Raw genomic sequence first — 27,924 nt, forward strand, 5'->3', positions numbered from 1 at the left:
CGGGTCAGTCATGTAAATGACGGCCAAGTGGGACAGGCCCAATGAATCTCATTCAATGTGCATAGCAACACCTGAATATAGCTCCCATTGTTCAGTTTAGTTCAGTTAAGTTTAGAGATACAGCGCAGAAACAGGCCGAGTCCACACTAACCAGCGATCCCCGCACACTAACGCAATCCTACACACTAGGGACAATTTGCAATTTTTACCGAAGCCAATTAACCTGCAACCCTGCACGTCTTTGGAATGTGGGAGGAGACCAGAGAGAATGAACACAGAGAGAACGTACAAGTCAGGATCGAACCTGGGTCTCCGGGGCAGTAAGGCAGCAACTCTACCGCTGTGCCACTGTGCCGCGCTACAGTAGAGCCTGAAGTTAATTATAACCTTACCTTGCAAGTCAGTCACCAGCAGGTTGCAGTTTGTCCATTGGTAAATCCAGTGTTGAAAGGTGTGACACCTCTGTACGACTTCAGAGCCGATCTCACCCGCCAGATTCTTGCTCTTGTCCTCCATTGCATACTTCATAAATTGCCCCATCAAGTCCCTCTCGATAGTTGCATAGGGTATGTTGTTGCCAGGGCGATACAGCAAGTGCAGGGGAATGATCCTGGGAGCACACATCCAGGTAAGCCACAAATAGCCATCGTTTTGTAAAATCAAGATGTATAAATGACAAGCACTTACTCTGGCACGGGCCCGAACCCTTCCACTGCGCGCGTCTCAGCGGCAAATATTTTACTGTACTCTCTCGCTGTATTTTGAAGCTTACATTCCTGTAAAATTAAAAGATTAAATTAGTAACTTTAAAACAAAATCAAACATTACCATCTCCACCTGCATTGGATAGGAAAGGTTTCGAGATATGGGCAGGTGAGACCAGAGTAGATGGAGCATTTTGGTCGGCATAGACAAGAGGGCTGAAGGGCCTGTTTCAATGTTGTGTGACTCTATGATACAGGGAGCACCACAAAGACGGCACGGTGGCGCAGCGGTAGAGTTGCTGCCTTTACAGTGCCAGAGACCCAGGTTCGATCCTGACTGTCTGTACGGTGCTGTCTGTACGGAGTTTGTATGTTCTCCCCGTGACCTGCGTGGGTTTTCTAAGGGATCTGCAGTTTCCTCCCACACTCCAAAGACATACAGGTTTGTAGGTTAATTGGCTTTGTATAAATGTAAATCTCCGATCCCTTTCCCCTGACTCTCAGTCTGAAGAAGGGTCTCGACCAGAAACGTCATCTATTCCTTTTCTCCAGAAATCCTGCCTGATCCACTGAGTTACTCCAACTTTTTGTGTCTATCTTCAATGTAAATTCTCCCTTGTGTGTAAGAGTGTAAGTGTGCGAGGATCGCAGGTTGGCAAGGACTCGGTGTGCTGAAGGGCCTGTTTCTACGCTGTATCTCTGAACTAAACTAGCAACTCCGGAAGTGGCGGCGCTGTTGTACGGCTGCGGCTCGCCTGCAGTCCGTCTGTTTTTACTTTTTTGTGTTGTTTTTTTTGTCTTGTTTAGTTAAATTTTGTTTTTTAGGTTGTGTTATGTGTGGGGGGGGGGGGGGGCTGAAACAGGGCTTTCTGTCTCTCCCTTCGGGGGAATGCGACTTTTTCTTGTCGTATCCCCCTCCTCTGCCTCCGTCCGCGCTGAGGCCTAATGGTGGAGCTGGCGGCCTCCAACCTGCGACCGACCTCGAGGCTCCGGAGGTAGAGCCAGCCAGTACTCACCAACGCGAGGCTGGCCGTCTTCGAGCTGTGGCGGCGTTCGGGCAGCGGCACGACTCGGCGCTCCGGTGAGGGCGGTCCGGCTCGGGACTGAAACGCTCCGGTGGCAGCGGCACGACTCGAAGGCTGGGACGGCGCTCCCGTGAGGACGGTCCGGCTCGGGGCTGGGACAGCGCTCCGGTGGCTGTGGCGGCCCGGCTCGGGCTGGGACAGCGCTCCCGTGAGGGTGGTCCGGCGCGGGGCTGAGACGGCGTTCCCATGAGGGCGGCCCGGCGCGGGGACGGTGCTCCGGTGGCTGAGGCGGCGTTCTGGCGGCGGCGACCTGAATCCGGGGCTCGGCTGCGGGCCAGCAGGCGACATCGTCGGGAGCTCGCAGGTCACAGGCTGGTGCCTGTTTTCCGGAGCTCCCGCGGCAACAGCTGCGTCCGCTGGACTGGAGGGCGGCAACTTCGACCACCCGGGCCGCGGAGCTTGAACCGGCCCGTTCGTGGAGCTCGGTGAGCCGCGGGACTGACTTACCATCGCACGGTGGGGTATCGCCTCAGCGCAGAGGGAGAAGAGGAGGGAAGAGACAGTAACCCTAAGATTTTTGCCTCCATCACAGTGAGGAGGTGCCTGGTGAACTCACTGTGGTGGATGTTAATTTGTGTTTATTGTTTGTTTTGTTGTTTATTATTACATGTATGGCTGCAGGCAACGACATTTCGTTCAGACCGAAAGGTCTGAATGACAGATAAAGGATCTAATTAATTTCTAATCTAATTAGAATCACAGCCAGATCTACTGGCATCAGACTTACCCCACCACTACATTTAGTTTAGAGATAAAGCACGTAAACAGGCCCTTTGGCCCACCGGGTCCGCGCCCACCAGCGATCCCCGCACACTAACACTATCCTACACCCACTAGGGGCAATTATTACAATTACCAAGCCAATTAACCTACAAACCTGTACGTCTTTGGAATGTGGGAGGAAACCGAAGATCTCGGAGAAAACCCACGCAGGTCACGGGGAGAACGTACAAACTCCGTACAGACAGCACCCGTAATCGGGATCGAACCCGGGACTCCGGAGTTCCATTCGCTGTAAGGCAGCAACTCTACCGCTGCGCCACCGTGACCGCCATTTTCAGGATGTGGCAAAATGGCGGTGATACATTGCGACTCTTTGCGTACAGACCCCAGAGGATGCTCTATTATCATCCAATACAGCATGGAAACAGGCCCTTGGCCCACTGAGTCCAAACCGACCAGCGATCACCCGTACAATCTACATGCCAGGGATAATTTACAGAGACAAATGCTAATACCTGTACATACAAATGCAAAAATGTTCCATGGTTCGTTTAAATTTCCTCTATACCTCTCATCAAGGATGATTCGAAAATAGGGAAAGTCATCCATAGGTGTATTGCAATAGAATACAATCTGATATCATAGAATCATGGAACAGTATGACTCAGTAACAGGCCCTTCGGCCCACAATGTCTGTGCCGAACATGATGCACGATACATACATCTGTTGGCATGTGATAGAGTGGATGTGGAGACGATGTTTCCAATAGTGGGAGACTGTAGAACCAGAGGGCACAGCCTCAGAATAAAAGGATGTTCCTTCAGAATGGAGATGAGGAGGAGTTTCTTAAGACAGAGGGTGGTGAATCTGTGGAATTCGTTGCTAATTTGGTTACACCAAAATGTGGTGGCCAAGTTATTGGATATTTTTAAGGCAGAGATTCTTGATAAGTAAGGAAATCAAAGGGTACAGGAAGAAGGCAGGAGAATGGGATTGAGAGGGAAAAATAGATCAGCCATGATTGAATACAGAGTAGACTTGATGGGCCGACTGGCTTAATTCTGCTACTATGTCATATGATATTATGGTCTTATGATCCCTATCCCTCCATTCTCTGCATATCAATGTACCCATTTAAAAGTCACTATCGTATCTGCCTCCAACACCACCCCTGGAAGTGAGTTTTAGTTTAGTTTAGAGATACAATGCGGCAACAGGCCCTTCGTCCCACCGAGTCTGTGCCAACCAGCGATCCCCTTACAATAGCACTATCCTACGCACTAGGGACAATTTACAATTTTACTGAAGCCAATTAACCTACAAACCTGTACGTCTTTGGAGTGTGGGAGTAAACCGAAGTTCTTGGAGAAAACCCACGCTGACAACAATGGCAGAATACTGGCGAACCCGTCACCCTCTGTGGGAAGAAAACTTGCTCCACACAATGCAGTGAGCAGCTTCTAACAAAGGGCATGACTTACTTGCATAGTGAGATCATGGTTGCTGTCAACAAGTCCACCATCAGGCTTGGTCCCGTAAGAAATGTAGTTTCGCACTTTGACAATACAGGTGGCACCAGATTCGAATATCGGCTCCAGTCCGTAGATGACCTTCACCCGGCTTGCCTTGCGGCGGAAACCATCACCGACGTTGAGCTCCGTGGTCATGATTCTGCCGAAGAGCTTATTGCCCCAAAATCCCGTGTCCGTCAGTCCTTTGGTGATCGGCATGGGTGTCATCTCAATCTCCTCACCCACTGGAACACACACCCACATCGACATAGGTTACAAAGAATGATGGGGACCCGGGATAAGGGAAAACATCGGTGGGGCAATTCAAAGCTTGTATCTTACCTTCAATCTCTTCTCTTGAAACAAATCCAGTCAACACTAGTGCAGAAAACAGAAAGAATTTAATATGCACCAAAAAAAATATTGCAACTGCTTATATGGTGGTGACAAGAAAATGGAGCCTATTCACACCGTGCCTTGCAAGACTTTGGATCACTCCCACATCTTTTACTGCCACTGATGTATTAATTGAGTTAATACTCTACTCACTGGAGTTTAGAAGGTTGAGGGGGACCTCATTGAAACTTACAGAATACACTAATTCTACTCCCATAACTTGTGGACTTGTCAATTGAGTTTAGTTTATTGTCGCGTGAACCGAGGTACAGTCAAGCTTTTTCCATTGAGAATAGGGAAGATTCAAACAAGAGGACATGATTTTTAGAATGAAGGGACAGAAGTTTAGGGGTCACATGAGGGGGAACTTCTTTACTCAGAGAGTGGTAGCTGTGTGGAATGAGCTTCCAGTGGAAGTGGTGGAGGCAGGTTCGATTTTATCATTTAAAAATAAATTGGATAGGTATATGGACGGGAAAGGAATGGAGGGTTATGGTCTGAGTGCAGGTAGATGGGACTAGGTGAGAGTAAGTGTTCGGCACGGACTAGAAAGGCCGAGATGGCCTGTTTCCGTGCTGTAATTGTTATATAGTTATATGGTTATAATAAGGAAGGGCATAGATAGGGTGGATGTGGCGAGGATGTTTCCACTGGTGGGAGAGTCTTGGACCAGAGATCATAGCCTCAGAATTAAAGGGCGCTCTTTTCGAAAGGAGGTGAAGAGAAACTTAATTAGTCAGAGGGTAGTTACTCTGTAGAACTCATTGCCACAGAGGGCTGTGGAGGCCAAGTCCGTGGATATTTTTAAGGCAGAAAGAGGCAAATTCTTGATTAGAACGGGTGTCAAGGGTTATGGGGAGAAGGCAGGAAAAAGGCATGAGGAGGCAGAGATCAGCCATGACTGCATGGAGGAGTAGACTCGATGGGCCGAATGGCCTAATTCTACTCCCATAACCTGCGAACTTGTGAATTGAGTTTATTTTATTGTCGCGTGTACGGAGGTACAGTGAAAAGCTTTTAGACAATAGATAATAGACAATAGGTGCAGGAGTAGGCCATTTGGCCCTTCGACCCAGCACCGCCATTCAATGTTGCGTACTAATACAAAGACAATACACGATTACAATCGAGCCATCCACAATGTACAGATACATGATAAAGGGGATAATGTGAATAATGTATAGTGCAAGTTAAAGTCCAGTAAAGTTCGATCAAAGATAGTCCAATAAACTCCAATGAGGTGGATCGTAGCTCAGGACTGCTCTCCAGTTTAAGGTAGTTTAGTTTAGAGATACAGTGCAGAAACAGGCCCTTCAGCCCTCCGAGTCCGCACCGACCAGCGATCCCCGCACATTAACACTACCCGACACACACTAGCGACAATTTTACATTTATACCATCTTTGGAGTGTGGGAGGAAACCGAAGATCTCGGACAAAACCTACACAGGACATAGAGGGAACGTACAAACTCCGTACAAACTAGCACCTGTAGTCAGATTCGAACCCGCGTCTCTGGCGTTGTAGGGCAGTAGTTCTACCGCTTACAATGATGAAGCTGAATTTTAGTTAAAATATAAGAAGATATTAAATTGGCTTCTGGGCTAGCTTACAGCTTATATTTAGTCTCAAATTAGGCTTGCCTCAGGTTGCGGGTGTGTGGGATAATAAATCCTATAACATTGTCTCCCAAGTGAGGAGGTGACAGAGAAAGAAACAGCTAGTCACATCTTTGAAGTAAGATGCCATAAACCAAATGGCCAATGTTTATGAGGGACCAAATGACAGCGAGGAAGCAGCAGGCGAAAGAGCTAGGGTGATCTCTGTGAAGATAAAATGTCGTAAACCAAATGGCCAATGTTATCTTGTACTATGTAAACAAAAGGCCTTTGATGTGATGCATTCTGTGGAAACCTTTTCCTGTACCTCTGACCATGACTAATGTCTGTGAAATGTGCTAAGGGGACAAAAAAACCCTATTTAAGGCAATGTAATTCTGTTGTTCAGAAAGGTGAACGGAGGACGGTCAAGTGTCTGTAATGGTTACTTGACTGGAGTTCTCCCTCCCTTCCATCGGCCGATGTTAAGTAAAGTTTTGAACTGGTCTACCAAACAGTTTGTGTGTTGTCTGTTTATTAAGAAGCGAACCTGGTTTAGTAGTTAAGAAAGTAGCTTTTTCAACACCACTGTGCCGCCCAAGTTGTATAGTTGGATGGTTCAGTTGCCGGCTAACCACTGGGAAGAAACTGTCCTTGAATCTGGAGGTGTGCGTTTTCACACTTCACCTTTTGCCCGATTTGAGAGGGGAGGAGAGGGAGTGGCCGGGGTGAGACTTGTGCCTCATTATGCTGCTGGCCTTGCCGAGGCAGCGTGAGGTATAAATGGGGTCAATGGAAGTCAATGTCGGTTTGTGGTGTCGGAAAGGCAACACCTATTTTCACCAGAGCAATGGTACCACATACAGTTACAAGATAAATACCACATAGAACATAGAACAGTACAGAAGATAGACACAAAATGCTGGAGTAACTTAGCGGGACAGGCAGCATCTCTGCATAGAAGGAACGGGTGACGTTTCAGGTCGAGACCCTCCTTCAGCAGAGAAAAGGGGCCTGGATATCTAGACACTGGATCATAGAAACATAGAAACATAGAAAATAGGTGCAGGAGTAGGCCATTCGGCCCTTCGAGCCTGCACCGCCATTCAATATGATCATGGCTGATCATCCAACTCAGTATCCTGTACCTGCCTTCTCTCCATACCCCCTGCTCCCTTTAGCCACAAGGGCCACATCTAACTCCCTCTTGCAAATATAGCAAATGAACTGGCCTCAACTACCTTCTGTGGCAGAGAATTCTACAGATTCACCACTCTCTGTGTGAAAAATGTTTTTCTCATCTTGGTCCTAAAGGATTTCCCCTCTATCCTTAAGCTGTGACCCCTTGTTCTGGACTTCCCCAACATCGGGAACAATCTTACTGCATCTAGCCTGTCCAACCCCTTAAGAATTTTGTAATTTTCTATAAGATACCCCCTCAATCTCCTAAATTCTAGCGAGTACAAGCCTAGTCTACCTAGTCTTTCTTCATATGAAAGTCCTGACATCCCAGGAATCAGTCTGGTGAACCTTCTCTGCACTCCCTCTATGCCAACCAAACGTTTTTCATTATATTTGTGCACACTTGACAATAATGAACCAATACCAATACTGAATGCCAAGTCTGAAGAAGAGTCTCGACCCGAAACGTCACCCATTCCTTCTCTCTAGAGTTGCTGCCCGTCCCACTGAGTTACTCCAGTATTTGTAGATCTGTGTCACTCATGTTATGTCATGCTTTTGTAGTTACGCCCAATACAATAGCTTTACAGTAGCCCTCCTTGCCTGGTTCTCTTAGGATTAGAAAGACGTGCAAGTGTGAAGTCATGTTTGCTATGTAGTTAATAAAGTCTTTGGACCTTTATCTTGGTGTAAGGCTTCAGTTATTTACAACAGCTGAAACACAACATGTCGATCTCCGATACTTACTTTCACTGCTCAGCAGGAGATCCGTGGCATCTGAACCATACTCGTTTTCCACCATGCATCTGTAAACGCCGCAGTCCTTCGCTGAGGCTTTTACAATGGCCAACGACACTTGGCTCTCATCGCCAGAGCTGGTAGAATCCAGGAAGGAAGAAATAACAAGCATTAGCTGGATCTGGAACAGTGCAGACCCCGCCAGTCCCCGCCATTATCTCCCCCCCCACCCCACCCCCCCTCAGTTGGAAGGTGGTTTCTGACAGGAGTTCACTGCCAAGTAAGAGGAACGGCATTTATTTTTTTTAGTATTTTTTTTTTTTTAATATTTATTTCATTAGAAGCAATTGTACAAAGGGAAAGTAATCGACATAACAGTTATACAATTTTCATACTGCTTCAATTTTAACATTTTATAAATTAATAACTAAATCGGAAAAAAGGAAAAAGGAAAATAGGGAAAGAAAGAAGAAAAGAAAAAGAAAAGAATTTCGAGAAAGACACGAAAAAGAAAAAAAAAAATCCCAGAACTAACGAAGAAGTAAAAGAAGCGGTGATATATCCCACTGCCCTTCCATACACCCGCTCACCCGATCCTAGCGTCAGTTTTGAGTTTGTGTTCAACCATTATGTTGTTGAAGAAATTCAATAAAAGGAGACCATATTTTGGAAAATTGATCTGGTTTGTCAGTCAAGACAAGCCTTATTTTTTCTAGATGTAGTATCTTGGTCATTTCTGTGATCCACATCTTCACTGTAGGGACTGTTATCTTTTTCCAGACTTTAAGTATAACTTTTTTCGCTGTTATTAAATCATAGTCAACGAAGCGTCTTTGAGATATCGTTAGATTAGGGCAGCCCTCTGACATTCCTAATATTAATAGTTTTGAATCTGGCTCCAATTGAATTTTAAGTGCTTTAGAAATGATATTGAATATTTCCGTCCAGAAGTTTTGTATTTTTACAGAGGATACAAAAGAATGAGTTAGGGTGGAGGAAGGGCATTTAAACTTGTCTACAGCGTTTCCCAGGGGAAACTACAATAAGGAACCAATCCACTTGGAACAAGCAAGCAAAGTATCTACCATTGGGTGCCCGGAGCAAGGAAAAAAGCTGGTGGTGGCTACCTTCGCTTCAGCTTGTTCAAGTGTAGTCCATCCTTGTCCCATCTGATGGTGGAGTCACTCAGCACATTAAAGAACTGGCACCACAGCTTCAGGTTCCCAGAAGCATCTGAGAATTGCTCTGCTCTGATCTTTCGAATGACCTGTGGAGCTAAAGGCGGCAAAATATGAAGGTTGGTCACAGGGTAGTACATCAGTGAATGGTGGCCATTAGCACATCTGTAAATGGAAGCCATTACACAGCAGCAAATGGTGGCCGTTGAGAAACAGATCCACCAGCTCACACCTCAAACTGGATATGACGGACATACATTGGACTCCATTCACTTGAAGAGCATTGAAGAGAGGAATTTACAAGAAATCACTCTTATTAGCTAGTTAAATATTCCTTTCTTAAGTCGCCACAAAGTATTTTCCTTCTAGTCCAGCTGGTAATATTCATAAGTTCTTGACACAGAGTTAGGCCATGAAGTCTACTCTGCCATTCAATCATGACTGATCTATCATCCCCTCTCAACCCCATTCTCCTGCCTTCTCCCCATAATCCGTACTAATCTAAGTATGTTTCTTTAAACCATTCTGTTTAACATTGAATTACTTGTGAGTCAGTTAACAGGGTTCATTACAAAAGTGAAGAAGGGGCTCGATCGGAAACATTGTGTGTCCTTGTCCCTCCACAGAGGCTGCCTGACCCATTGAGTTCCTATAGTAATTTGTTTGGTTTAGAGATACAGCGTGGAAACAGACCCTTCGGCCCACCGTGTCCACGCCGACCATCGATCACCAGTTTCACACGAGTTCCATGTTATCCCACGTTCACCACACATTAGGGGTAACTCACAGAGGGCCAATTAACCTACAATCCCACACGTCATTTGGGGTGTGGGGGGGGGGGGGGGGGGAACCGGATCATCCGGAGTAAACCCACGCAGTCACAGGAAGAACGTGCAAACTCCACACAGGTAGCGGCGTGGATCAGAATCGAACCCGGGTCTCTGGCGCTGTGAGGCAGCAGCTCTACCCGCTGCGTGACTGTGCCGCCCTTGTGTTTTGTTCGCCATGCTAGCATTTGCAGTCTCTAAAATCCCCATCTGTCCAAATACCTTTTAAACTGATTCAGTGCCACTCCCAAGAATACTTGGGTCATGGCCAATAGTAAAATAAAACTTGGCAGCGTACTGGCTAAACAATGTGATTGCATCAGCCTCCATACAGCAACTCCTACAGGTGCACAGTAGAGAGCATGCCGACCGGTTGCATCGTGGCTTGGTTCGGCAACTTGAGCGCCCTGGAGAGGAAAAGACTACAAAAAGTAGTAAATACTGCCCAGTCCATCATCGGCTCTGACCTTCCTTCCATCGAGGGGATCTATCGCAGTCGCTGCCTCAAAAAGGCTGGCAGTATCATCAAGGACCCACACCATCCTGGCCACACACTCATCTCCCCGCTACCTTCAGGTAGAAGGTACAGGAGCCTGAAGACTGCAACGACCAGGTTCAGGAATAGCTACTTCCCCACAGCCATCAGGCTATTAAACTTGGCTCGGACAAAACTCAGAACATTAATAGCCCATTATCTGTTATTTGCACTTTATCAGTTTATTTATTCATGTGTGTATATATTTATATAATGGTATATGGACACACTGATTTGTTTTGTAGTCAATGCCTACTATGTTCTGTTGTGCTGAAGCAAAGCAAGAATTTCATTGTCCTATCAGGGACACATGACAATAAACTCTCTTGAATCTTGAATCATAACCTCCTCTAGCAACTCCTTCCAAAAAACCATCAACCTTTGAGTGGAAAAACATACTCCTCAGATCCCATTTAAATCTCTCCCCTCTCACCTTAAACTTGCGTCCCCCAGTTCTAGCCTCCCCTGTCCTGTGGGAAAGACTGTGATTATTTATCCTCTCAATGCCCCTCATCCCTTTATAAACTTCCGCAAGGTCACATCACATCCTCATGTACTCCACTGCGAATTAACCCAGTCCATCCAATCCCTCCTCATATCTCCAGTACATCTCTCCATTCCAGGCAACATCCTGCTGAAGATAGACACAAAGTGATGGAGTAACTCAGCGGGTCAGGCAGCATCTGCGGAGAAAAAGGATGAGCCATGTTTCGACTCTGGGGAAGGATAGCGACACGAAACTTTATCCATCCTATTTATCCAGAGATGCTGAACTGCTGAGTTACTCCAGGACTTTGTGCCTATCTTTGGTGTAAATCAGTATCTGCCTTCCTAAACATCCTGGTGAATCTATTCCACACTCTCTCTATCGCTACCTCTTCCTTCCTGTTGTACGGTGACCAGAACTGTGCAGAATTCTCCAAGTTCTGTCCAACCAATATTTTATACAACTTTAACATGACTTCCCAACAATGCTTCAGCCTATAAAAGCAAGCATATCAAATGACTTGTGTGGGGAGGAACTTCAGATGCTGGTTTAAACCAAAGATAGATACAAAAGGACAGAACGCCATCCCAACCTACCACTTCAGTTTAAAAGTTTAAGAAAGAACTGCAGGTGCTGGAAAAATCGAAGATAGACAAAAATGGGCCAAACTACTGTGTCACAAGTCTAACTAGCGTCCATGAAAAACTAAGCCGAGTTTGTCCATTGTGGGGCTCTGTTGCATAAATGATAGGAACAGAATAAGGCCACTCGGCCCATCATCTACACCATTTAATCATGGCTCTCCCTCTCAACCCAATTCTCCTGCTTTCACCCCATAACCCGACATACATACTAATCCAGAATCTATCTCTCTGCCTTAAAAATATCCATTGACTTGGCCTGCACAGCCGTCTGTGGCAATGAGTTCCGCCCTGTTTGATAAAGGGTCCCAGTTATCCAGGACAAAGTCGTAGTGCCCTCCTACCTTTTAAGAGGTTCTTAGCTGACTTGGCCTCCTCAGTTTTCGCTCCACTTTTTCCAGGGTCCACGGAACTCTCTACTTTGTCCGCAGGCTCCTCGTACAGTTTGGGCACTTCCAGCATGGACATCTTGCGCGCTGTCGTTGGCGATCGCCTCTCCAGTGGCGCATTCTGTTGCACCGCAGGGGCCTGCAACAGTGCCGCGCTTCTCTTGAGCGCCAACGGGAAGCGAGCCGGCTCCTCCTCTGCGTGGCCGGCATCCCCCTCGGCAAGGACCTTCCTCACCCCCTCCTCTTTCTTCGTGTGCGCCGACAAGGCGGGCAGGTCCGCCGCCAACGCTTCAGATTCCTCCACTTGTTTGGACCTGGGCAGGAAGATCTTGCGGCGGGCACCGGAGGCGAGTTCCGCCGGCGTGGCGGACGGGATGGCAGGCAGAGCGTCGCTGAGCTTCATCTTGGCGTTGGAGCCTTGCGCAGGCAGGACTTCTTTCTTCAATGCCTCGGTATCCTCTACTCTCTCCTGTGTCACGCTCTTCAATGTTACGTTGTCCACCACGATGGATGGCACTTGGCTTACTTCCACCCGTACATCTGAGGTCATCTTTGTTGGCTGTGAAACATCTACATCTTCAGTACTTGGCCCTGGAGCAGGTACCATTCCATCACTGGGAACCAATGTCACTTGCAACATCTTAGATTGGTCACCGCTAATTTCCCCAGCACTATTTTGTTCCTCTGCTTTATCTACCAGACTCTTGTGTGCGGTTAAGTCCATTTTACTTTCACCCACTCTACCTTGCTCTTCCTCTGGTCCTTCGAGGCTCTTAACATCCAAGCTTGGTGGAGGAGAAGAGACCATTTCAAGCCTTGGGAGTCTTAATGCCTCCACTTGACTTGGTTGAGTATACTGGTCCAATGGCATCTCGGGGGCAGCTGTTGGTTGAAGAGGTGTCTCGGGATCTCCCGTGTCCACCACATTAGGAGCACTGTCATCTCCAAGGGCGGTCCAGGATGCAACGTTGGAGAAGGGAGCACTTAACGTTGACGATGGTGGCACAATGATCGCAGTGTCCATGTTAAGTTCTTCCACGGTGGTCAATAGTGACCTAATGACGAGTTCAACGGGGTCAACATCTGCCTCTGTGGGTGGCGCATCCAATAGATGGTCTTCTTCGGGAAGATGGTGATCTTCAGTGCTGGCTGGAAGCACGTTTGCTGAAGATGGGGAAACGTCTGACTCCAACGATATCTCCACGCCAGTGGCTGGCAATTCAGATGCATCTGTATGTTCCTTCGTTTTGTGCGGCACACCCTTGTCTGAGAGTAGAGCCGGGACTGGCAAGTTATCGGCTGCTGCTTCTGGTTTTCCCACTCCGGGGACAGATTTCTCACCCGACAGAAAACTGGGTAGTTTTAAGTACGACAGAAACTTTTCGACCAAGTGCGTGCCAAAACCATCTGCGGTTGCGTGGGCCGGCTCCTCCTCCTTGGGTCTCGCTTCCTTCTCCTCATTGCCGTTCAACAGTTCGTCTTCGATTTCCTCAGAGACTTTCTCGTTCTCGACACTCACCTCGCTAGAAACCTCTTCATCCAAAGGAACTTCCGAACCAGTGAATGGAGCATCAGGCTGAGAACCTGTGACAACTTGTTGGTCTGGTATCTCCTCTACAACTAGAGGCTCTTCATCTGTAAGTATCATCTCCTCTCGGGAGGTTTGAGGGATAGCAACGATTTGGGAGACAACGGAAAGAGGTGTGGTGGAGATTTCTATTGCTTTGATATCGGTTGTGAGGTCTTGCTGGTGGGCAGTCTGGTCTATCCTTCCAGCCACTGGGCTAGCTTCCTCATCACTCTGAGGTGGTGATGTACCTTCACTGTGGCAGTCCCTCAGCTCCTCCTCCGTCTCCCCAGAGGCCAAGGTGACAGGGACGGGCGGCTCGCCCGAGATGTCCGTTTGCTCCGAGATGCTGGGGATGTCCAATTTCTCCCACTCATCGCTGAAGGCTCCAACGCTGCCCTCACTGTCCACCTTCTCCGAGACGGGGGAACCATTAGGTTCTGCCCCTTGCCTTAGCCCCATGGTCTGGAAAACACAAGCAGAAGAGACGGGCCTTTAAATTAGGATCTAAAGTTATGCCAATGGAGGTCAGCTATTTGGGCTTCATTTGCATGGGAGAAGGAGCTCATAAAGATTGTTAAACGTGAGTGGATTAAATAAAGACACAAAATGCTGGAGTAACTCAGCAGTTCAGGCAGAATCTCTGGAGAACATTAATAGGTGGCGTTTCTGGTCAGGACCTTTCTTCCGACACCTCCTTCAGGACACCAGTCTGAAGCAAAGATCTTTGGTCTGAAGAAGGGTCTCGACCCAAAATGTCACCTGATAGGTCACCAATCCATGTTAAATTAAATTAAATTTCTTTATTTATATAGCACATTTTTAGTCAACTTGCATTGACCCCAAAGTGCTTCACATAATTACATCCACACACACAGGCAAAGGTGGGTGAAGTGTCTTGCCCAAGGACACAACGACAGTATGCACTCCAAGCGGGATTCGAACCAGCCACCTTCCGGTTGCCAGCCGAACACTTAGCCCATTGTGCCATCTGTCGTCCGCCATGTTCTCCAGAGATACTGCCTGAACCAGTGAGTTACTGGGGAAAGTCTAGGAGCAGCTCGAGTCAGCAAGTTGTAGACATGGACACAACACGGGGGCTTCGATCGCCCCGACTGCGGATGGTTCAACTACCCCGACCGTGGGAGAATAAAGAGAGAAGAAGATTAGACTTTATTATCTTCCATCACAGTGAGGAATGTGGGGAATCCACTGTGGTGGATGTTTATGTTAACTTTTATGTAGTTGTGTGTCTTGTTGCTTTTTCTTAGTATGGTAATTCGAGTTTCACTGTACCTATTGAATTGGTACATGTGACAATAAACTGACGTTTGAACCTTCGAATTGCGGCATTTAAAAGCTACTTTTGTTACTTGGGAAAGTTTGGAGGGATATTTTCAATAATCTAGCCCACTTTATGTGCTGAGCAGGTGAGAACTATACTTCGACTCAACTCGTCCCTCCTAACCAAGCTCGTTTCACGACCGTACTTGGCTGATATCCCTCCAAACTTATCCTAGCCGTATCTGTCGGATATTGTTACTGTATCACTTCTATATTTTTATTTGGCAGATCATTACATAGACACACCACCCTCAGCGTGGAATGGGACCTTTTACATCTTCTCACCTTAAACCTGTGCCCTCTAATTTTAGACTCTCCCACTCTGTGGCTAATCACTTAATCATAACTTTGGGTTCATAAGTGATAGGAGCAGAATTAGGCCATTCTCCCCATCAAGTCTACTCCATCATTCAATCATGGCTGAGTATGAAGAAACTGCAGATACTGGTTTAAACCAAAGATGGACACACAATGCTGGAGTAACTCAGCGGGACGGGCAGCATCTCTGGAGAGAAGGAATGGGAGACGTTTCGGGTCGATATCTGAAGTCTGAAGAAGGATCCTGAACTGAAACATCACCCGTTCCTTCTCCCCAGAGATGCTGCCTGCCCCGTTGAGTTCCTTCAGCATTGTGTGTCATTCAAACATGGCTGATCCATCTTTCCCTTTTAACCCCATTCTCTTGCCTTCTCCCCATAACTTTTGAACCCTTGCAAGGTGGTTGCCAGGGAGACCAGAACTGTACAAAGTATCTGAAACGTGGCCTCACCAACGTCTTGTACAGCTGTAACATGACCACCCAACTCCTGACTCAATACACTGACTGAAGCAGACTGGTCAAAATCTATAGTTAAATCATAGAAAACCCTTCACACTCACACACTACCCAGGAATCATTGATACTGTTTAATTCAGCACCCATTTCATTCAATATGTTAGTAAATTTCACACATATTAATAAAAGTACAGTAGGAATCATAAAAAATTCTTGGACGTTCTCAATACGTTCTTGGTTTGGTGATAACTCCATCCAAGATGACAAGAGACCGCAGAGAAGGACACAAAATGTTGGAGTAACTCAGCGGCTCAGGCAGCGTTTCTGAGGAACATGGATAGGTGACGTTTCGGGCAGGGAACCTTGAAAGATAAAGGTGGGGGATGGGGGGGACAGGAGGCGAGAAAAGGCTGGAACAAATCAGTGCCAGCAACAGATGACCTCAGGAAGGGTGGAGCCCATTTCGGGTCGAGACCCTTCGTGACAGAGAGCAGGAGGAATCAAAGAGGAGGAGCAAGGGTGTCCCTTTCCCCTGACTAGTCTGAAGAAAGGGCTCAACCCGAAACGTCACCCATTCTTTCTCTCCAGAGATGCTGCCTGTCCCGCTGAGTTACTCCAGCTTTTTGTGTCTATCTCCCCTCTATGTCATTGGAGACTATTGAACTATCTATAATCACGCTAGAATTTAGAAGAATGAAGGGGGATCTTATAGAAACTTACAACATTCTTAAGGGGTTGGACAGGCTAGATGCAGGAAGATTATTCCCGATGTTGGGGAAGTCCAGAACTAGGGGTCACAGTTTAAGGATAAGAGGGAAGTCTTTTAGGACCGAGATGAGAAAATCATTTTTTACACAGAGAGTGGTGAATCTGTGGAATTCTCTGCCACAGAAGGTAGTTGAGGCCAGTTCATTGGCTATATTTAAGAGGGAGTTAGATGTGGCCCTTGTGGCTAAAGGGATCAGGGAGTATGGAGAGAAGGCAGGTACAGGATACCGAGTTGGATGATCAGCCATGATCATATCTAATGGCGGGGCTGGCTCGAAGGGCCGAATGGCCTACTCCTGCACCTATTTTCTATGTTTCTATGTTTCTATGTAATCGGACTTCAATGCTATATCTTGCACTAAATGTTGTACCTTTTACCCTTTATCTTTTACCATGGACAGCTGATTGTATTTATGCATAGTCTTTTCTTTGAATAGCATGCAGACAGAAGCTTTTCGCTGTACCTCATTGCAAGTGACAATAATAAACTAAGCTACTGTGCAGGAAGGAACTGCAGATGCTGGTTTACACTGAAGATAGACACAAAATGCTGGAGGAACTCAGCGGGTGCAGCAGCATCTATGGAGCGAAGGAAATAGGCGACGTTTCGGGCTGAAACCCTTCTTCAGACCCGAAACGTCGCCTATTTCCTTCGCTCCATAGATGCTGCTGCACCCGCTGAGTTTCTCCAGCAATTTTGTGTACCTTCGATCTTCCAGCATCTGCAGTTCCTTCTTGAACACAGGAGAGATCGAGAGTTTGATTATCATTGAAGCTGCCTTATCAGTGTTAGGATTACATGCTTTATGAATGACTAGACCAAGTGTGACTCGTTGGGTCCCATTTCGTCCCAATTCATAGATTAGGAGGTTTGTGCCTCTGTGTTAAGAAGCAATATGTATCTGAGTAAGCTTCATTTAGTTTAGAGGTACAGCACAGAAATAGGCCCTTCGGCTCACCGAGTCCGCACCAACCAGAGATCCCCGCACATTAACACCATCCTACACACGTTAGGGACAATTTACATTTACACCAAGCCAATTAACCTGGAAACCTGGGAGGAAACCGAAAGTCTCGGAGAAAACCCACGTACATCACAAGGAGAACGTACAAACTCCGTACAGGCAGCACCCGTAGTCGGGATCGAACCCGGGTCTCTGGCGCTGCATGCGCTGTAAGGCAGCGACTCTACGTGTCGGGCCTTGCACATTTAAAATGTCCCCACAGCACTTCTAAGCTGAGGACAAAAAACAGCTGTAATCAGGATGGTGTTAGGTTACTCCGTGAGCTCACAGTAAGATTCATGCCAATCATAAAGTCCAGGAACTCTTGAAAGAGATACAGTAAAACTCCGATAATCTGCAACCTGACTATTCATGAGGGGTGACTCGATAGAAGTGTAAAATATTATGAGAGGCGTAGAAAGGGATAAAGATTCTGAACCTTATTCCCCAGGGTGGAGATGTCTAATAATAGTTGGCATAGATATAAGATGGGAGGGGAGAGTTTAATGGAGATATGTGAGGCAGGTTTCTTTACACAGAGAGTGATGAGAGTCTGCAACGTACTGCCAAGGGTGGAGGTGGTGGTGGAAGCAGATACGATAATGGCATTTGAGAGGCTTTAAACCAGGCAAGGAATGGAGGGATGAGGATCATGTACAGTGCAGATGAGATCAGTTTAAGATCTAATTTCCTAACGTCACAGAGTTAGAAAGCAGGGCGGCATGATGGCGTCGTGGTAGAGCTACTGCCTTGCAGAGACAAAGACCCGGGTTCGATCCCGACTACGGGTGCTGTCTGTACGGAGTTTGTACGTTCTCACTGTGACCTGCGTGGGTTTTCTCCGAGATCTTCGGTTTCCTCGCAGACTCCAAAGACGTACAGGTTTGTATGTTAATTGGCTTGGTGTATGTGTAAATTATCCCTAATGTGTGTAGGATAGTGTTAGAGTGTGGGGATCGCTGGTCGGGGTGGACTCGGTGGGCCAAAGCTGTAATCTGTACACTGTGGACGGCTTGATTGTAATCAAGTGTAGTCTTTTTAGCTGACTGGATAGCACGCAACAAAAAACTTTTTACTGTACCTCAGTACATGTGGCAATAATAAACTAAACTAAACTCTTGCAAATGTGCACAAGGCCAATAAATCAATACATTGTTGTCATAGCAACCGAGAAAAACCAAGAAAAACGTAAGTGTAGGTATGTTACAAAACTTACCTTCAACGGCGCTGCAATTCTGCCACTGGCCTTGTGCGCGATTTTGGCGCGTTTGAGGGGGGGACGGGGTTAAAACAGGATTTTTTCCGACCTGGTCCTGAATTATATTTGTTGGAGTGCAAGATGTTGCTAAAGAATCGGCCATTCTGTGTGTTTTTAAAAAAAATTCACCCGACAAGTTAATCGCTGGAATGATTTTAAAATCCGCTTCTGAAACCGCCAATGCCGACAACGGGGACGGATTTTATGGAGGACCAGGTAAAAGAAAGTAGTTTCTTTTTATGTATAAAAGTGTTTCTTAAGATGTATTTAATTCACATTTTACGTTGCGAAGCGGTGATTTAGTCCCCGAACGAACCGGCAGTGTATTTGCTGCCGATATGGGGACTAAAATCACCGCAACCTCAGCGTTCCAAATGGTCCCATTCCAGAAAATCCCACTCGCAAGCTGATTTAAATGGCCATTAATTTACAGGTATTAAACATTAAATTCCTTCCATTTGGCCTATAAACCCATGACAATGAGATTTTAAAATTATGTTATATTCTGAATTATTGTGTGAATGTTATTTGGACACTTAGGCTATTTAAAAATGTTAATCTATTCTTAAGAAATGGATAGATGTTTAGATCTAGTAATTGAATTTTGTAATTAGCTACAATTAGGTAACTAACTAATTATATGCTTTAATTTCAAGTAATCTAAGTAAGATTGTTTCATTTGTTTCAGAATGCTTCAATCTATAATAACTGAAAATGTATTTCAGTTCTCTTAAATTTTAAGAAAGTTATCGGTTTTTAAATGTTCTCGATCACAGCTTTTGTGTTAAGTCAATGAAAAAGCAATAGGGAACAAGATGCCAATTTCCGAGTATGAAAATTGCCATAACTTTTTTAATACTGAAGATATGAAAGTGAATTAGGTGTCAAATTAAACTTCTTTTTATGCTTTATCTGATGGGATAAATTAAAGACTTGATTTTTTAAATCTCAAAATGTAGTAACATTGCTAGTAAGCGTCAAATTGTTTGCAATTATCCTGCAGAGGCCAAGGTGAGCTCTTCACACTTGTTTTAGTTCAGTTTTGTTTTAGTTTAGAGATACAGCGTGGCAATAGGCCCTTCGGCCCACCGAGTGCTTCCTGACCATCCATCAGCCATTCACACTAGTTCTGTGTTATCCTACTTTTGCATGCCACAGTCTAGGGGAAATTTACAATTAATCCACAAACCCGCACGTCTTGGGAATATGGGAGGAAACTGGAGCACTCGGAGGAAACACACGCGGTCACAGGGAGAACGTGCAAACTCCATAGAAACGGCACCCATAGTCAGGATTGAACCGGGTTTCTGGCGCTGTGAGGCAACAGCTGATCACTTGGGCGACCTAATCCGCGAGTTCTGGCGAGTTTGTCCTCGACTCGTACTCGCAGCATGGTCGACACGAGGTCGTAGGAGGTCTTCGTAACTCTCCTTCATGCTCGAGAGTGGTCTCCGCGTACTCGAGGCCTCAGCTAGGGCGCGGCGTTTATTTCAATATGTTAACAAAATGCCCGCGAGTAAAAAAAGGTCGCCATGGAAAAAAATCGATACTTTTTTTATTCGAAGGTTTAGTCGAAGTAGGTCGGCATGTTAGTCATAGGTAATCGAGGGTAGTTGAAGGTAGTGGTAGATGGTCTTCATCATAGTCGAAGGGAGGTCGAAGGAGATCGAAGGAGATCGTCTTCACTCTCCACTATTCAGTGTCCAATTTTCCCGAAGTTAGTTGCAGCTGGTCTTCAACATAGTCGAAGGAGGTCTTCAACATGTCATTTTTTCAAACTCTCCTAAAGTCGCCAACTAGGTCGCCCAAGTGGGACAGCCCCTTCATTGGGTTGGGATTGTGTATTGTTGTTGACTGAATGAAAGATGCAATGGAGGAGACTGTTTTCGATTATTTCAAGGATGTAGGTAGGATGCATTCCTTACTACCAATTTACTTTCCCGACCATTGCTTTTCCTACATCAACTTATGAATACACAAAAATATAAATATTTGTTAGAAATATGAAAAATAATTCCAAGATGCCTCCATGCATTTGGCAGTATATTTTGACCAGTAAAACAATACACAAATCTAACTCATAAATATAATACGTAATTGAAAACATTATTTAAAATGATGATGAGAAGCATGTAAGGGGTTTCAAAGAGAAACAAGGGAAGGAATGGAACTGCTCTGAGAGCTAACATAGATTTTACGGGCCAAATGGCCTCCTTCTGTGTCGAGAGTAAAACTCTGGATTGGTGACATGTCAATACAATACAATACAATATTTTTATTGTCATTTGAGCCCCAGTGAGACTCAGCCAGCTGTCTTTAATTCTTATGGTGCAGGAGGGAACTGGAGATGCTGGTTTACACCGAAGATAGACACAAGATGCTGGAGTAACTCAGCGGGACAGGCAGTATCTCTGGATAGAAAGAATGGGTGAAGTTTCAGATCAAGACCCTTCTTCAGACACCCATTCCTCCTCTCCAGAGATGCTGCCTGTCCCACTGAGTTACTCCAGCATTTTGTGTCTTCATTTTTCAGCCCTTGTCCTGTTTTCTTTATCAACAGGTTGAGAAATACATTCCAAAGTGGTTACAAACGTCTATTCATAGCTGCAGTTTATTTGTGACCCTCTATTGCATTTTTTATTCTTATTTGGGTAATTGTTGATAAAAGGTGCTGGTCCAACAGTTACAAGGAGAACCATGTTGTCTGACAATGTGTGGGAAAGAACTGCAGATGCTGGTTTAAATCGAAGGTAGACACAAAATGCTGGAGTAACTCAGCGGGACAGGCAGCATCTCTGGAGAGGAGGAATGGGCGATGTTTCGGGTCGAGACCCTTCTTCAAGTCTGAAGAAATCTGGATTGGTGGCATTTCACCCAGCTGAAGAAAGGTCTCGACCCAAAGCGTCACCCATTCCTCCTCTCCAGAGATGCTGCCTGTCCCGCTGATTTACAGTCATAGAGTGATACAGTGTGGAAACAGGCCCTTCGGCCCAACTCGCCCACACTGGCCAACATGTCCCAGCTACCCTAGTCCCACTTGGTCCATAACCTTCTAAACCTGTCCTATCCATGTACCTGGCCAATTGTTTCTTAAACGATGGGATAGTCCCAGCCTCAACTACCTCCTCTGGCAGCTTGTTCCATACACCCACCATACACTGTGTGAAAAAGTCACCGCTCGCATTCCTATTAAATCTTTTCCCCTTCACCTTGAACCTATGTCCTCTGGTCCTCGATTCCCCTACTCTGGGTAAAAGACATTGTACATCTACCCGATCTATTTCTCTCATGATTTTGTATAGCTCTATAAGATCTCCCCTCATCCTCCTACGCTCCATGGAATAGTCCCAGCCTACTCAACCTCTCCCTGTAGCTCACACCCTCTTCATTTTGGGTCTATCGAGTTATCTCTCTGCTTCAGCAACCTGGAGGTACAGTGCATTGGAGATTTCGATATCCCATTTACTAAGTGGACTGCATTGTTTTCTGTGGCATTGGGCGGCGCTGGTAGACAGGCTGCCTCGCAGCACCAGAGACCTGAGTTTGATCCTGACCTTCGGTGCTGTGTGTGTGGAGTTTGCATGTTCCCGGGTCTCCGGCGCTGCATTCTCTGTAAGGCAGCAACTCTACCACTGCGCCACCGTGACTGCCCCACACATGCTGCCTGACCCGCTGAGTTCCTCCAGCACTTTGTGTTTTGCTCAGATTCCAGCACCTGCAGTTCCTGGAGTCACAGAGCCAAACTGTGTGGAAACCGGCCCTTCGGCCCAGCCTGGCCCACACCGACCAACCCATACCTCATCTACACTAGTCCCACCTGCCCGACCCCGCTGAGTTACTCCAGCACTTTGTGTCTATCTTTGGTATAAACCCGTTCTTTGTTTCTACATTTTATATACATTTCAGAGTCTGTGTCCCCAAGTAACTACTTGTACTGTGCAGGTAGACACTGGGGTTTTTTGTGTGTGAAATTGATGCTCATTTAATACCCATCTCAGTGTCGTTCATCCTTAAGGCTGGTCCAGGAACTGAACCGAGATGAGAGGCCTTGGGGTTGAATCACTCCATCAGTTTTTAGGATCCTCTGGTCATTTAGAGTCATGGAGTCATACAGAGTGGAAACAGGCCCTTCAGCCCAACTTGCCCATGCCGACCAACATGTCCCATCTACACCAGTCCCACCTGTTTGCATTTGGCCCACACCCCTCTAAACCTGTCCTATCCGTGTACCTGTCTAAATGTTTCTTCAACGTCGTGTCTCCTATCCCAGGGCACGATGCCTACTGAAGAATAAAAAGGAAATGCTGGGCAGTTAATCTACTGATAATTCTCTCTGTAACTGAGACACCGAAAAGAAAACCGTGGGCGGCCATGGTGGTGCAGCGCTAGAATTGCTGCCTTACAGCGCTTGCAGCACCGGAGACCCGGGTTCAATCCCGACTACGGGTGCTGCCTGTATGGAGTTTGCGCGTTCTCCTCGTGACCTGCCTGAGGTTTCTCCGAGATCTTCGGTTTCCTCCCACACTCCAGAGACGTACAGGTGTGTCGGTTAATTGACTTGGTGTATGTAGGGTTAGTGTTAATGTGTGAGGGGGTTGCTGGTCGGTGCGGACTCGAAGGGCCTGTCATCGCACTCTATCTCTAAACTAAACTAAAGATGGCTTCAATGTGCCGATGGAACGTGAAGGGTATCTTCATGCGCAGTTTCCAAAGGCAAGTGTTAAAGAGAAGCACGACGTCACTTCTAATGAGTTGATATCCTCCTGGCATTTGTTCCGCTTTACATGTTGTGGTATCGTATGTACCCGGTATGGATGACGACGTGGTTTTTGCCTCCCATTCTGGAGGTCACCTACTGCCGCTAGCAACAGCATCAGCTACAACAGATGTCATTATATGCAACTCCTGTCAAACAGTGCTTGCTTAATGCTTCTCTAAATAGGCGGCGAGCCAAACTCTCCCACTCAACCAGAACGCTGTCCTCCATGAGGTCATAGAGTCAGAGTGCCGAGCAGCAAGGACACAGACCCATGTCCCACTATCCATTTACCTGTCCACATATCTTTCAGATGGCGCAGCGGTAGAGTTGCTGCCTTACAGCGCTTACAGCGCCAGAGACCCAGGTTCGATCCCGACTACAGGTGCTGGTGCTGTCTGTATGGAGTTTGTATGTTCTCCCCGTGACCTGCCTGGGTTTTCTCCGAGATCTTCGGTTTCAAAGACGTACAGGTTTGTAGGTTAATTGGCTTGATATAAGTGTAAATTGTCCCTAGTGTGTGTGGGATAGTGTTAATGTGCGGGGATCTCTGCTAGGTACGGACTCGGTGGGCCGAAGGGCCTGTTTCCACACTGTATCTCTAAACTAAACTAAAAATATTGCGCTAGTTCCTGCCTCAAATACCTCCACAGGCAGTTCCCTCCATGTACCAACCACCCTCTGTGTGAAAAAGTTGCCCCTCAGGTTCTTATTAAATCGTTCCCCTCTCATCTTAAACCTAAAGGGCCTGTCCCACTTGGGCGACCTAATCCCCGAGTCCAGAAGAGTGTCTTCAACCTTCAAGCTCGAGGACACTCGCCTGGAAAGCCTCGAGCTGGATCGACCGGCCGCGTTGAAACCGGGAGCTGCATCGAGCGAGGGAATCGCAAGCTGCATCTACCGACCACACGCGCGCACACACACACATATATATACACACACACACACACTCACACATATATATACACACTCACACATATATATACATACACACACACACACACACACACACACACATTTAAATACACACACACACTCACACACACACACATATATACACACACACACACACACACACACACACACACACACACACATTTAAATACACACACACACACACACACACATATATACACACACACACACACACACACACACACACAGCGAAGGTGGGGGCCAGGGAAAGCGGAGGAGCGCAGTCTGTGTGATGAAGATGAAGGTAAACGGCATCATTGTTGTGTTAGGAATACCACAGAAAATATTATGTACTCTCAAGATCACAATTAATAGAATAATATTGCTTAAATATATAGAAACATAGAAACATACAAAACAGGTGCAGGAGTAGGCCATTCGGCCCTTCGAGCCTGCACCGCCATTCAATATGATCATGGCTGATCATCAAACTCAGTATCCTGTACCTGCCTTCTCTCCATACGCCCTGATCCCTTTAGCCACAAGGGCCACATCTAACTCCCTCTTAAATATAGCCAATGAACTGGCCTCAACTACCTTCTGTGGCAGAAAATTCCAAAGATTCACCACTCTCTGTGTGAAAAATGTTTTTCTCATCTCGGTCCTAAAAGATTTCCCTCTTATCCTTAAACTGTGACCCCTTGTTCTGGACTTCCCCAACATCGGGAACAATCTTCTGTTCAACCCCTTAAGAATGTTGTACGTTTCTATAAGATCCCCCCTCAATTTTCTAAATTCTAACGACTATATAGTTATTGGACTTTGCATGTCGGAAAAGTCCCAGCTGAGAGGAAGACAGCAAAATACTGAAAATATTGGGGGTGAAAATGACTTCAGGAGAGTTTATTAGGAAAATTAAGGAAATGTTAACAAAATACTTATACAGCTGAGTGAGTATAATTTTTTGGATGAGAAATTGTGTTCAACCAATTGATGACTTCTTTGACAAAGTAACTAGCATGTTAGATAACAAGGAAGCCAATGGATGTTGCAAATTTTGTTATAAAAAATTTGGTCTGTGAAGTGCCCCATAAAAGATTACCGCATTAGATAAGCACCTATGGACTTAATAGGTGCTTAACGTAATAGGTTAAGTAATAGGTTAAGTCCAGGGGGTCAGATTATGGGGTTTTATGCGTAGGCCAGATATATTGTCAGTGCAGAGGGGCTAGGAGTAAGGTCAAGTGTGCATCCAGAGTCAAGGTCTGGAATAGTACCAGGCGTGCAGTCAAAGCTGGGACAATGGGAGTGTTTAGCACCAGGAACCTAAGCAGGTAAGCAGCTATGATCAGGGTAGAATTGTGTCAGATGAAAGGCTGGACTCAGGGCCAGGAATAAGAGAAGGTATGCAACTGGAGTCAGGGTCAGGAGTAGTACCATGTGTGCAGTGAGACCCAGGTTGGTCAACATGGGCCAAGTGTTTGATTATAATCTGATTTCCATACATGAATATACTAAGATCATTCATGTGCTCCACATGTTGATCAGAGCCTGGCTCTACTGTGGAATGTAATTTAGCCTAACATTATTCACAGCTAATCCAATTTAAAGCATAAATATTGCATTCAAGTGTAAGTTAAAAGACTCGCTACAATATGCACCAGATTGCACAATTTCAAGCTGAAAAATGCAAACGCTCCATACCAATGCGAGGGGGACACCCCCCTCCCACACCATCACACCCCTCTCCCACACCCTCCCCCCTCCCTCCCCCGCCTCAGTCGCTGCGCTCCCTCGGGCTTGGTCTCTCGCAATTTCTCACTCCCAACTGTCACCCAATGTTGGCAGCCCTGATCTCATTCACCACCAAGACAGCACTCACCTCGGGAAGAGTTGGGTAGTCCAGCTGCTCATTTGGCAAGGCCAAGGGTGGGTATTTTGGCGGGTAACCTTGCCCACATGGTGCCGAAGCCTCCAGGATATCCTCGGTCTGAACCGCCACCGACGAGTACGAGACCCGGAACACAGGCTGTGGCACTGTATTCACGGGTGAGACAGGAGATTTAAAGCCTTCTTGCGCTGCATTCCCAGGCATGTCCACCGTACAAATGCCCCCCTTTCTGGGCTTGTTACCTCCGGCATCCTCCGTCACTCCACAAGATGGCTGCACCTTGTCGAACGCGTCCACCTTTAGCATCTGCGAACCGGCTTGAGGCGTCCACGCGTCCACTTCTGTCCTCGACACCTCCATCTTTTGTAAATCCTCGCTGGTCTTCATCGGTTCGCCATCGTTTCCCGACCTCACCTCCATCTGATCTGGCGCATCATCAGCAAACCCACTCGGTGGCGCTTTCTGACCGTCGGGTTGGGGTTGGGCGTCAACCTCGAAGATCTTCTCCAAAGCCTGAGTTAATTGTCGCTGACTGAGTGACTCTGGTCCCGAAATGGTTTCGAGGTACATATCCTTCATGGAGAAGTACACATCTTTGTCGGGAGATTGGGGGCTGGAGAACGTGGGCTCTTGGTCATCGGGTTTGGCGCCGTTTGTAAATGTTGTCGCCTCAGATTGGGCTTCCTCGTGTGACTGGCGCCCAAAGTCACTTTGTATCTCGGTTCTCTCGCTCTTTGGACTGGAAGGCCTCTGCCTCTGTCCCAACACCACTGATGACACCTGCTCATCAATCCCCATGTAGTCCTCAGATTGGGAGCGCTGGGGATCCCTGCGCAGTTTGCTTCTCCGCAGAGTGTCCCTGAGGTAACGGGATAAGTCGCCGGAGTCGCTGCCCTGGTCGACGCCATTCAGCGCGGTCTCGTCGCCCTCGGCTTTCTTCGACGACGCCCTGCCTTTGTCTCCCGAAAGCCTCCTCTTTTTCTTCCTTGCCGCAAACTCCTTGTCCGACGGGCGAGGCGAAACAAGCGGCTCCACTTCGTAGATGCCGCTGCCGAACAAGAGGCACTTCTCCAAGTCGTCCAGCGAATTGTTCGCTGGCAGCTTCCCCTCCGTCATGGCGGCAAGCTCGGCCCCTTGGGGACCGGTGATGTAGCCGTTGTGAATCTCGGCTCTCGACGCAGTGTCTCTCTCCGCCCGCTCGACGTTCTTGCTCAACGTCGCGTGCGGGTCAGGGATGTGCACTTTGAACCCAACCTCCTTGTCCCTCCAAGAGTCGAGAGAGCCCGCTTTGGCTTCGAGCTGGGACTTGCGTTTGCGCTGGGCCCTCTCTGGACTCAACGTCCTCTGGAGGTTGCGATCGTGGACGTTGGCCATGGAGGCGATGTTCTCCTTGCCCCTCATCCTGGACTCCTCCAACTCGCGCCTCTTGGCGTCTGCTTTCTGCTTCAGCCTGGCGAACCACCGCTGATGGATCTTGTACTCGTTCATGGTGCCCACCTCCAGGACGCCAGAACACGAGACGATCCCTTTGCTGTTCCTGGCCGAAGCTTGGTAGATTGCCGCATCGTCCTCTGTACATCTGCAGGCACAAACCGTTCTTGGTTACAAACGATGCTACTCGAGGCTAAACCAGTCATACCTACTCAACACATT

At 46.9% G+C, this 27,924-nt stretch overlaps 1 protein-coding gene across 3 annotated transcripts in view; it reads right to left on the minus strand.

Annotated features, from left to right (window-relative positions):
* Window positions 1-27,924, minus strand: part of alpk3 (alpha kinase 3) — a 57,010-nt gene that overhangs the window by 3,827 nt on the left and 25,259 nt on the right. For 2 of the 3 annotated variants that reach the window (XM_033014855.1, XM_033014854.1), the window contains exons 5-12: window positions 26,263-27,850; window positions 11,949-14,025; window positions 9,064-9,211; window positions 7,946-8,073; window positions 4,367-4,402; window positions 3,995-4,269; window positions 688-776; window positions 393-610 (exon numbers count right to left, since the gene is read on the minus strand). In XM_033014855.1, the coding sequence (XP_032870746.1) occupies window positions 393-610; window positions 688-776; window positions 3,995-4,269; window positions 4,367-4,402; window positions 7,946-8,073; window positions 9,064-9,211; window positions 11,949-14,025; window positions 26,263-27,850 (4,559 nt within the window). The remainder of the gene's footprint in view (window positions 1-392; window positions 611-687; window positions 777-3,994; window positions 4,270-4,366; window positions 4,403-7,945; window positions 8,074-9,063; window positions 9,212-11,948; window positions 14,026-26,262; window positions 27,851-27,924) is intronic. The other variant, XM_033014856.1, reaches the window with a different exon arrangement.

The sequence above is a fragment of the Amblyraja radiata genome, chromosome X (assembly GCF_010909765.2).
Source record: "Amblyraja radiata isolate CabotCenter1 chromosome X, sAmbRad1.1.pri, whole genome shotgun sequence".
Classification (NCBI taxonomy): domain Eukaryota; kingdom Metazoa; phylum Chordata; class Chondrichthyes; order Rajiformes; family Rajidae; genus Amblyraja; species Amblyraja radiata.